General features: G+C 48.6%; 1 protein-coding gene across 1 annotated transcript in view; it reads left to right on the plus strand.

The window, feature by feature from the left end:
- The first annotated feature begins 513 nt into the window (after positions 1–513).
- Positions 514–11,977, plus strand: part of LOC105558542 (MOXD1 homolog 1) — a 26,041-nt gene continuing 14,577 nt past the window's right edge. The window contains exon 1 of the mRNA XM_012006283.1: positions 514–2,056. Within this exon, the coding sequence (XP_011861673.1) occupies positions 1,031–2,056 (1,026 nt within the window). The 5' untranslated portion in view covers positions 514–1,030. The remainder of the gene's footprint in view (positions 2,057–11,977) is intronic.

Consider the following 11,977-nt stretch of genomic DNA (forward strand, 5'->3'; position numbering starts at 1 on the left):
CGTTACATTTCTGTAAGGAAAGCGAAGCACACCGCGCCTCGAGAAAACCAATCTGCATCGCGGAAAAGAGGTCGCAACTGTTCGATATTAGCGACATTCGCGCAGGTAACATCTCTTTTTTTAGAAAGGGAAACATGTGAACTCATATACCGTTCTCTACCTGTCCTGCGCGCCGTACTTGCGGACATATAACACAGTCTGCTTTGGTTAGGTGATATCGCTTTGCCGTGTAAATTTTGTATACTTTTTCCAAGTGATTTTTTACAATTTCGACCTTTCGTTTGTCGGCTAGGGAAAGATTCGTTGCACCCTATCGGATTCGATTTTCTTTTAAATTCCACCTTACGGCGGGAAAGGTACGTTTAATAAGAAAATTCCATTCGGGGGCTTTGGTGGCTGCTGGGCCGCACACAGTTAATGCGTCTCGGAACGGTCAATACGTCCCTGTAGCGGGGCCCCGAAGGAAGGGGACCGCAGGTGCGAGCATCTGTAGGGGCAGCGCGGCAGCCGCGTGTTTAAATTAGTCCCGGCACAACGGTCGTGCGCGCAGCATGCGCGGAAGACCGTTCTCGAGTGCGGTGTGTTGAAAATTGGATTAGCGAGAAATCGTGAGAGAAACTACGGCTCAATTCACCTCGAATCATCTGAATGTTTATTAATACTCGCGAATATGGCCGATCCGCATCTATATTAGCATCAAAACTTAACCCTTCGGTAAGGTAGGATCGGTAAAAACATCATCCGCGATAAGGAATTACAAAAATACTTCTCCCTGCGGAATTTGCAGTAAACTGCGCCCGCGGTTAATAATTAAAAGGGTTTGAGGGGAATTGCGGTTAAAATTCGGGTGCAGTGGCTAAAAGATGATAGATTAATTCCGGTAAACAGTGATAGATCGACTCCGGTTGTATATCCGATCGTATTCGGTAAGATAAAATTGAAAAGGGAATAAATTGACGGGTCTGGCGAAGCAAATGGCAGAATTCGCTTAATGATCGCATGAGGGATAAAGAAGGTGGAAGAAAAGTGGATGAAGATGTTGTTGCTCAGGGTGCTTGTGACGCTGGCCGCGTGCTGGATCGTCAAGTGCGATCTGTTGGATCTCTACGTCCAGCACATGGACGAGACCATGCGGACGAACAGTCTGTACAGAGATAAGCGGCATCCCGCGGATCCTGTTACCAGGAGAATGAAGAGGAGCCTCGATGAGAGCGAACCGTTGCTCAGGATCGGTAACTTGAAGAAGCAGCGGCTGGACGTCGACGAGAATTGGTTGAAGCAGTGGAAGGCCAAGAGGAAGATGGTCTCTTACAAGAACGACGCTGTGGACTATCCGAACAGACGGGAGGAGAACCTGAACCCTGATCAGCATGAAATACTCTCGAATACGAATCCGAAGCACTTGGAGAAGACGTCGACAGTTCTTGAAAACGCCACTGACTCGCAGTCGAGTATCTCACAGGATCCGATTATTGAGGAGCGAGAGGAAACGTCGGAGGATGGGCGGTCGATCGTGGAGAATGAGACCAACGAGGAGGTGGTCATCGAGACACTGACATCCGAGGAAGGATTTTCGGAGGGCAACGAGAAAGATCCCGAGGAAATGGAGACCGAAGATAACTCGCAGTTCGAGATTATTAGCGAGAACGAGCGAATCAATCCGAAGCCGTTCATCGATCCGATCCTCAAGAGGACGCCGAAGGGTAGTCGGGTGCCGAAGAAGTATTTTCCGGAGAAGCCGGCGAAGAGCCACGTAAAAGATGATACGGCGACGAGGAGGTCCAAGAGGAGCGCGAGCCCAGGAGTTAACGAGCTTGAAGCAGAGGGACCTAACATAACTGACAGACCGTGGAACTTCACGAGGTACGAGCCTCTGGGGAAGAATAGCCCCGTGATCCTCGAGTGGGATCCTTCGGGCAAGGAGGAGGTGGCCTTCAGGGTCACCGCCAAAACCCTGGGCTACGTTGGCGTCGGTTTTAACGACAAGATCAACATGAAAGGCGCCGACATCCTGCTCGCTTGGGTGGACGATCACACCGGCACTGTCAATCTACTGGTAAGTCGCTCTCCTACGAGATCCTCCTACCCGATGTCCCCGATAGTCGTTGATCTATAGGAGGGCGATCGGCGCGACCGTGCGCGATCCGATCGATAAATCTCGATGCCCGAAAAAAGGTGTCCAGGACGATTCCCGTGCAAAAAAGTATCGGGGCTGCATAACTTCGGCCCGCTGGCCAAGTCGAACCATACGTCTATATTATCGAGCCCTTGCAAGCGGCTCCTTATATAATCTGCCGCCTTAATGATGTTAGATAACAAAAGAGATTTCGACATTATGCATTTTCCAAACAGCAACGTTACTCGGCTCGGATCTTTCTATAGCGATTTCTCTTTCGATAATTGATTTCCTCGAGACACAATGGCCCTGTCAATAATTAACAAGAACGAATTGGTTTGGAAATCTCCGTAAAACGATTCTTCGCGATTATCCACGCCTCGCGAGCGAAAAAACAATTTTCACACGACCGCGACGCGATGAAATTAGCGCGGTCGTCGCGCAAAAAGAGATTTGCGTAGGCATGAGAACACGGGCAAGGATTAATAAAGCGGTCGCAGTTTAAATAGACGGTCTAATGCATCGCCGTCGTCGTTTAGCCGTGTGGGAAGGACTCGTTTCCTTCTTATCTCGCCTATCGATTGCGTATACCGCGTGTACGATCGCGCGGAGCGAGCGCGGCTTCTTGCTCGGCGCATTTTTTCCCGGCGAAACATCCAGTTTTCCCTGTGAGTCACTTCAATGATAGAATCAAAGCATAATTTCCAGGGTCGTTACAAAGATACGCGGGGATAAAGGTATGAAAAGGCCGTGGGTATTCCATGATCCTTCGGAATTAGCGGAGTAAAACGGATTAAAAAAATTCTCGGCGCGTAACCGCTTGCGGCAACAACATTTTTTAAATCAAAGATACGATAACAGATTTGCTTCAGTACGTATAGAGTAGGAGCTTCTAAAACATTCATTGACATAAATAGTGTATGTAGAATTAAACGGTTGGTGAGGACGACAATATTTTTTGCCTACGATTCGCGAAATGTTCGAGCGCGAGGAAAAGCACACGCGACGAAGGAACTCGACTCCTCGGCTCGATTTCGCGCCGAAGCAGCCCTTTACGAGGGATCCGAGACAGTTCGAAACCTGTCGGCGCGTATCTCTCTCCGGCGAAGGAAGCCGGCGAAAGGCCGCGAAGCTGGGAGATGGTACAAAAAGGGGGCGACAACAAAGGGGAGGACGGGGAGAGAAGGAGAAGACGGAGAAGAAGAGGCACGACGAAGAGATGAAACGAAGGAAACGAAAGGTGGAAAAAGGAGCTAAAGAAACGCGAAAGCCGGGGAATTAAAGGAAGATTAAGAAGGCGGTTGCAGCAGAAAGGGAGGTCGAGGCAGCGTCTTGAAGGACCTGCGAGAGACTCCGGCGGAGAAAGGGACTCCGGAGGAGGAGCGGAAGAAAGAGAGAAAGAGAGAGGGAACAAAAGAACTATCGCGAGTATCCCCCTCTTCTCCCGAGCCGCATTTCTCCGCTCGAACGACGGAATCGCTTTCGAAGGGGAAGCCCGCTCGCGCAACCGATCCGCATTAATGAGAAGCGTTAATTAACGTGACGTCGTAGCCGATGAAGCCGTTTTGGTTTCCGTCGAGGTGTATCGCGGCCACGCCGGGCTCTTTTCTCACTTGTGCACAAAATGCATATGACGGAAGGACTCGCGACGAGTAAAAATTACAGGTTCGCCTAAATAACAAAGCTGATCGACAAAAGATTTCTTTTTATTATATAACGCATAGCGGTAATTGACTTGACAATTAAAGTTACCGAACAGCAGCACGAGATGTTTTAATTGGCGATCAGGTACTAGAAGGCCGGCGAAGGACTGGACAACGGAGTTCCAAGCTCTAGAACCTGCTGCGGCCCGGAGCCTGCGCGCCTTCCCCGAAATCCTAATCTTAATTAAATTTATATCCATTACGCCTGACGACGCCCGGTTGCGCCGTATCGCCGCGCGAGGAATTCCTCCCGTGGAGCCTGGGCACGTCCCCTCCGTTTAGCACGGAGGCTGAAAACGCGGAATCTACTCGGCGGCGGCTTCTTGTACGCGACTTCGACTTCGTAACAACATTTTCTTCCTCTTCTTTTTCCTACGACGCAAGACGAATCGATTCCTAGGAGCCTATCGCGGACCGTCCCGACTGCAAAGCAACGAGGACTTCCTTTTGCAATAGTATTCCCTTTCCTCCGTGTCCTTTAATTCGCGCCTCGTCTCTCGTCCCATTCAGAAGGGGAAGATTAAAACGAGAGTCACGCGATACCCGGGCGAGTTCTAAATCTTTCTCGAAGTGAAGTTCGGTGCGGACGAGTGGACCGCCGTTCCATCGACTCCGGATTTTCGAGTCTATTTACGCGATCCTCGTCCCGGCGACGAAAGGGTTGGAGAAAAAGGGTGAAGAAGGACCGATGAGAGAAGACGAGGGTTGGAGGAAGTTGGGGGGGGGGGGAAGGAGAGGAACAGACCCGAGAGAAAGAGGGGGTGGGGGAGGGAGAGAAAGGTCGGGATAAAATTAACGAACGTGGCTCCACAACGGGCGAGATAACGTCGTGATAAATTTACGTCCGACCGGCGGCCTCTCACTGCGCGTTCCTTCGGCGTATACGATCGATCTACCCTCGTGCCCTTCTTACCTTGATGAATTGTAAATCTCTCGATGCAACGGATCGGGACTGATCCTAGGTCACCTCATCAACGGGGATGCCGCATGCCGCGGAGATAATTCGTCACCGTGTAAATTAATAGAAACGTGCAGAAAACTTTATTATCGAAGAATCGCAATAGTTACAATAGCAGTTCAAGGCTCAAAAGTTACAAACGAAGGAGACGAAAGAGCTGGGCGATTAAGATGTGCGCTAGATCTGTATTATAAGTTAATTGAGATCATCTTCTGCGATAGATGCGATAATTTATGCATAAATAAACCGACCGAGCTCTAGTCATAAAGGAACGCGGAAAGACACTTGATGCTCCGTCTGCGGTTTTTGGCGGCACTGAAAGCATGAGATGATTGAAACCTTCTTTAGAGGCTCTTCATGTGGGATTAAAAGTGGTTCTTCTAGCTCTCACGTGTGGTTCGACGTTAGGTAAATATAAAACTTGCACTGACTGATGGCAGGGACGCACAAAGCGGACTAATTTTGTATTAAATAAGAGCACTACCACCACCATTGGAGTCTCCTGCATGTGAGATCTCTCTTGTAACTTCGATTAACTTATAATACATATCTGGAACATAAATCTAGCTTGATTCACACCGAGTCTTTTCATCTTCTTTGTCACTAATTAATATCGAGCTCTTTTCGCCCATAATAAATTTAGTAATTGATGGGTAGTGATTTCAACTACAGATCAAATTAATTTCTGAGAAACTAACTTATATATATATGCAATTTTTAGAGATAAAATGTAACGTGTAAATTAATACATATGTATAATTATTATTGATTGTGTCACAGTCGGAAATCGACGTCGTGCTTGCAAGAAACAGCACTTTCGAGACGAAAAAGATTTTTAATCGCGCAAATCATAATCGCAAAGCGGCCCCCCCGTCGAGGCGACAATTTGTTATTTGCCAGTACACACGCGCATACACGTGCACATCCGCGAGATGTCTTATAACCGCCTTTGACAAATATCGCTGTACGCGCGTACCTGTTGCACTGACGAGTGATGCACTTACATGCATTCGGATTCAGACGTCCCGAAGGTGGCGGGATGCGCCGGCGGCGAAGGATACACGCACGATGTGTGGATATAAGGATTGCGTACGTGAATTCGCGCGGCCGTGCGTGGTCGTGTGTGAAGATCGGCGGCGCGAGGACGAGGGAAGGGCCCGCTGGGTATGCCGCGCTTGGAGTTAGGTCCGAGGGGCCCAGTCAAGGCCTCCAGACATCGTCGACGGGGGGGCCGTGTGCGAATCTTTGAGCATCGCTACCGAGAAGGACGAAACGATGGTCCTGGGCCCGGCGAACGAGTCGGCGATGTTGTATACGTATCGCATGCGAGACCTCGGGCCCTGCAGGACCCCAACATCACTCCAAGTACTTTCTTAATAAGTTCTGCCAATTAAAAGCAAATAAGAACACCCGATTCAAAGAGAGAGAGAGAGAGAGAGAGAGAGAGAGAGGAGGGGGGGGGGGAGAAATTAAATGAAATTAGATTACACATAAATCAGAAAATAAAAATGAAGATGCGCTGTCGAATTCTTCGCACAATCGAGATGATCCCAATCGAGGGGGTTTCGCAAAGGTCGAGGTGGTCGCGTCGATTAGTTAATTAATCGCCATTAATCTGCGACAACGCGGAGGAGAGTCGCCGGGGCGGCGAGGCCGGGGCTGAATGGAGGAGAGTCCTCATCGGCAGCCAGCGACGGAGAGAGGCCTTAAAAGACGGCTGCTCGCGTCGTCCGTCGTCGTCCAGCGTGACCGACAATGCGTGCGCGTATACGACGATTGCGATCGTAATTTATTACCCGCGCCGGGAAATACGAGTCGCTGCGCACCGCATACGAGTGAATCTGAAATGCACGTAATCTGCGATCCGTCCATCCCTTTGGTCCCAGGGGCCGACGGGTCCGTCCAGGACGTACGGGACGGACAGTCGGACAGTCGAGCGCAACGGTGCATGGACGCGGGGCCTCCTCCCCTTCCCCCTCGTCTCCCACCTCCTCCACCTACCCGATTTCGCTGCGATTTTTTTCTCATTATCCTGGACGATCCCTCTTGTTCGTTTTCTACCACCGGCTAACACGTTTTCGTCCTTTTCCAATCCCACTTGGCGTCGTCGTCCCTCTTCCCGCGCGCGGAGATACTCGGCCGCTATCTTCTGACAAAGCGCAGCGTACATGCCGAAGAAACGCAAGAATAAAATCCTTAATGCATCTTGGATGATAGCCAGATAGCCAGTGATCAATGGTTATCGCGTCGCGTTTAAGGATGGTTATGCAGAAGTGAAAAGAAAAAGGGTCGAAAAAGTCGCCGCGGTTAATCCAGTACGATACAAGGCAGCTCGTGCAATTGATTGTTGCTAATTAACGTCATTATGCGGGGATAAAAATTATTAATATATCGCTTCGAATTAATCCATTCGGAAGAAGCTGAACGAGGCAAAAAAAAGTTGAGAAACCATTTTTAACTGCAGCCAGAGACAATCGGTAGACATGTGGTAGCTCCAGGGTGCAATAAAAATCCATCGCGCCGGTAGCGTGTATTAATAGCGCGATTAGCGGCACGGGAAAGGTGTGGGAGAAGGTAGTGGAACGCGGCGTCTATGTAATTTATATATATATATATATATATGTATGTATATCCGAATGCCCGGAGGTCAGGCAGCTGCTCAACTTTATCGCGTTGCTGAGCCGTGCGGCTGAAGCGTCAACGAGGTGTCGTTTACGCCAGCGACCGGTATACGATACGGTTCATCCTCTACCGAGCGAAGAGGAGACCAGGAATTCGCCAGAAAATTTGTCCTATCTCCTTCGTCTCCTCGCGCTAATCATCGCTCCCTCTTTTCTCGCTTCTTCGTCGTCGTCGTCGTCGTCGTCGGTTCAGCTCATCGTAGTCAGTTTTTATGCCGTTTTATCTCGTTCCGCGCGTTACACCGCGTTACTCCTCGCGAGGAGGAAGAGATGAAAAGGGATTTCAGACGACCGGGAGAATATATCATGGATTAAAATTCATCTTGTACACGGCGTGGCGTGCCTCTCTGAGCTCAGTGGATCGTTCTTCTCGTAACAAGCTTCCTCAAAGCTTCCCTTTTTGACATTTGCATCCAAAGGTCGTGCAAATATTCAAAAACGTAACGATCTTTTTCTCGAAGAATGGCACTTGATCTAAAGTTTATTGAAAAGTGCGCTGCGGAAGTCTGATAGTGATCGCGCCGATTTTATTATCGCCGAAACTCATCGCACCTCCCGAGCCTGAACAACGGAAAGGAGAGGCCCAGTAAGGACCTTGGACGGAAGTATCGATTGTGAGATTTAGTCGAGCTGATATTCGATACGGCGAAGGGATTTCTGCGTATATTGATAAACGAAGAGCGAGGCGTTCATTAGCATTTCCGGCGTACGGAGCCGACGTAATCCAGCGTATGATTTACGATATTCCCGCGTCGCGGAACCGGTCCACCCGGGCCAAATGAAATACCGTCCGCTACGCGCCATTTGTCCAGTCTTGGTGAACCGCCCTTCGGCTGCGTACCTGAATCATCGCTCGTTTCTTACCGGTGCGAGGAATCCGCGCCGATCACCATTCCGTTTTCTCTCCTCTCGTAATCCGAGACCTCGGTTTTTCGCGAGGCAACTTTGCAACGACCGTAACAACCGACCGTTGACGGATCCCTTCGGGAACTCGCGGGCTCCGATGCTGGGTTATTGATAAAAAAGGCTTTTAATTATAACGCCGGCGCGCGGTGACATTCGCAAATTGCGGGATATTTTAAGATTTATCAGGATGCTCCAACGGTTGTTCTTAATGTGCCCAAAATTCGGCCACTGAAGGCCGCGCGATGTAGGTCTCGATAATTCTTTAACAATAATCTTTACGATGTACATTAAGAATCACTATCATATGAATTTAGGCACAGATAGAGCACATATGCATTTTCCATGTATATGCAAAATGTGTAAATGTGTTGATATGTGCACAAATTCATGTGGGAAGACATCAGTGATTCATAGTGTACACACAGGCGTTCTCTATAAAAATCAATTAGTGCATTATCACTGAAAACAGTTATGAGTGTAACACTGAATAATTCAGATTATAGAATAAAATAGAGAAATGTTTAGACGTTCCTGCCAGCTCTCTAAAAGTCAATCAATGGATTATCACTGAAAACAGCGAATATTCGCTGATACAATAATTGATTGAATAATTCAGTAATTCACTGCTAAAGCCATAACTGTGAATCGGTGAATATTCACTGTTTTCAGTGATAATCCATTGATTAACTTTTAGAGAGCAGGCGGAATGCTCGGACATTTCTCTAATGTATTCTGTAATCATAGGAATGTTCAGGCATTCCTGCCTATTCGTTTACTCCAGCTACTCATTGGATATGCCGCAGATTGCGGACTACTTAAGATACGAGCATGCTCCACGGTTATTCTCAATGTGCTCAAAATTCGGCCGCTGAAGGTCGATGTGGGTCTATCGATAATTCCTTAACAATAGTCTTTACGATGTATGTACACAGACAGGCAGCAATACCTGGACATTTCTCTAATGTATTCTATAATCATAGAAATGTTCAGGCATTCCTGCCTATTCGTTTACTCCAGCTCTTCATTCGTTATATTCAACTGATAAAAACTGATAGGAGAAAGGAGGCTCGCGAGATCTTTCATCTGTTTCTCCCACAAATTACAAGAACCATAGGAAGAATAGCTTGAATCTGAGCGATTCTGGAGTCAATGTTCTGTATAAGCGCGGAGACCTCTCTCCTGTCTCTCTCCTTTCTTTCTGCCACGCTTCTTTCGGCCGTACCAGTTATCCGTAACATGTAGCAGCGTGATGAGAGTTACGGGGGCTCCCCTTTTTCGTATCCTGACTTGCCCTCCGGGCCCAAAAACAACTCAGCTCAGAAAAGAAGAGCAAATTAGCGCTGTTAGCGGCCGAACCACCGCGAAACTGGTTCGCAGAAGCACTCACGTATTCCAACGAGACTCGTCTAGTTTTGACCGACTGTTTTCAAGTCCCGACAGACCGCGACTTGGGAACTCTACGTTGTTTTGGGGGGAAACTAACAGAGAGAAGAAAGAGCCTTGACTTCTGCGTGAACAATACTTTACGTAAAAATGATGATACGCCGTACTTAATAAATAATTTAGCACACAACTTTGTATTAAATGTTTCCAAATTAAGCTTTATGAATATTACATAATACGAAATACAAGTAATCTTTTCAATTGGTCGAATTTTCATCTTCAACGCGATGCTTGCAAAATAATTACGAGGGCAAGCGCGATGCACAATTCTGAACGCGAAATCTTGCTCGGCCGCTAATAGCGAGCCTCAATCAGCGGATCTTGTATGCGATTTTACGTCTATCGGCACGATATGGGTAAGGGCAGAAATTCCACGTGCGATTAAAAGCATTAAACGCAAGGAATCGTTAAGCGGCCCGCCGAGTAAATTGCGGGGGACGTATGCACCCTCGAGTGGCCGGGCGGGCGCCCCCCCCCCCCCCCACCGACGGCGAGAGAGCGGGAAGGGTTTCCACCGCATTTTAATTCGTTGATTATTATTCCGCGTAACCGCTCGTAAAACCGGCTACGATGAACCTTAACGACTCGCCGCTCGTAATTGCGCGTAACCGCGTGCCTCCGACACCGGGACCGCGACACGTGAGAACCGGGTCGCAATCGCGGCTAAGAGCTCAGTACCTAATAATTGTTACCACCTGAAAACAAAAAAGAAGAGCGAAATAGACCTATTCAGAATGCATTCTGAAAAAAATTGGCTTTTTCGAATTCGAGATTCAAACAGCAGAGATATACTTTGCTAGAGGATTTACAGTTTTCTGTCGAGCGCGTTCCGTTTCACGCATGATGCGCATGATGCATCGTTTACCCCGTTTTATTCGCCAAATGTTAGAGAGGGATAATAAGGACCAGGATAACACAAGGGTGTCATCTTTCAGACATTTTGTTTCGTCAACACTAGACTCTTTTTGCGCCTTCGTTTAGTTTCCCTCACGTAAAGCAGGTGCGTTAGAGAAGAGATTGAGTTAACATTAACTACCGAAGTACAATGAGAAGCGTCATCTGCTCCTTTTTAGACAAATTAATTCTTCTCGTGACGCAAATCACACAAATATATTTTGCAAAGGAATTCACTCGGTTTGTCCATTTCATCCACGCGACATCGTGCAACCGTAATTATGTCTGTGGTCTATCACGATAAATTTCTATGAGCGATTTCTCGCGCGAAATTCGCCGCGACCACTACGCCAATTTCCCGTAAGGTTCCCGAAGAACACAGAGAATTCCTTTATTCCCGCCTGAGGAAGGAGCTGGCCGTCGCTACCAGCTGCTGTTGCTGCTGCTTTGCCAGGTGGTAAAAAGGAGATTCGGCCGTAAGAAAGAGCGAGGAAGATGCAGAATGTATGCGAAGGAAGAAAAGGGAGAGATAAACGGAAAGTGCGGTTGGTTTCACCGACATGGCGAGAGCGAAGGGGCGAGAGGGAGGAAGATGCAGAGAAGAGCGAGTCGAGCAAAAGAGGGCAGTGGTTGAGAGAAAGAGAGAGAGAGAGAGAGAGAGAGAGGAGAGGGGGTAGTGGGGCTAGGGGAAGGCGACCCAAATGCACACGCGCACATGTATACGCCCACGTGTACGCATGCACCTACACGTGTGAGGTGCAAGAGGAAGAAAGAGAGGAAGATAAGGGCGAAGAAGAGGCCACCATCAAAACACCTGGCGAGCATCCTTCTCCTAGTGGCGCCTCTTCAAAGAAATCCCTTCCTTTTTCTCGCCAGGACTACGGAACCCATGGGAACCACGACTTGTAGCGTGGGCACAAAGTGCGGGGCAACGCGCGACGGCGTTTTCCTTTTCTGTGGACCCACCGCGTCCGTTCGCGAGGAAACATTTCACGAAACGCTCGCGGCCGAGATTTCGGGGCCAGTCGCTTACTTCTCGCCCGGGCATTTCTCCGAGGCGGGCATTGCGCGGGATGAAACCGCGGAAGAGTCCCGCGACACATCCTGCTTTCATCTCTCGTCCAAGGTCTTTGATGAGCAATCTTCATTCCGATCTTAATTCCGATACGAATCCTACTGGCCTGACGAGCCGTAACGATCCGAGATGTACCTTTTCACAATTCAGATGTTTCCGCAGGCCTTTCGAGAGAATTTAAGAACAGTTCTCGTCCATCTT

Source organism: Vollenhovia emeryi, unplaced genomic scaffold, assembly GCF_000949405.1.
Source record: "Vollenhovia emeryi isolate VEMERY1.0 unplaced genomic scaffold, V.emery_V1.0 DF939334.1, whole genome shotgun sequence".
NCBI lineage: Eukaryota > Metazoa > Arthropoda > Insecta > Hymenoptera > Formicidae > Vollenhovia > Vollenhovia emeryi.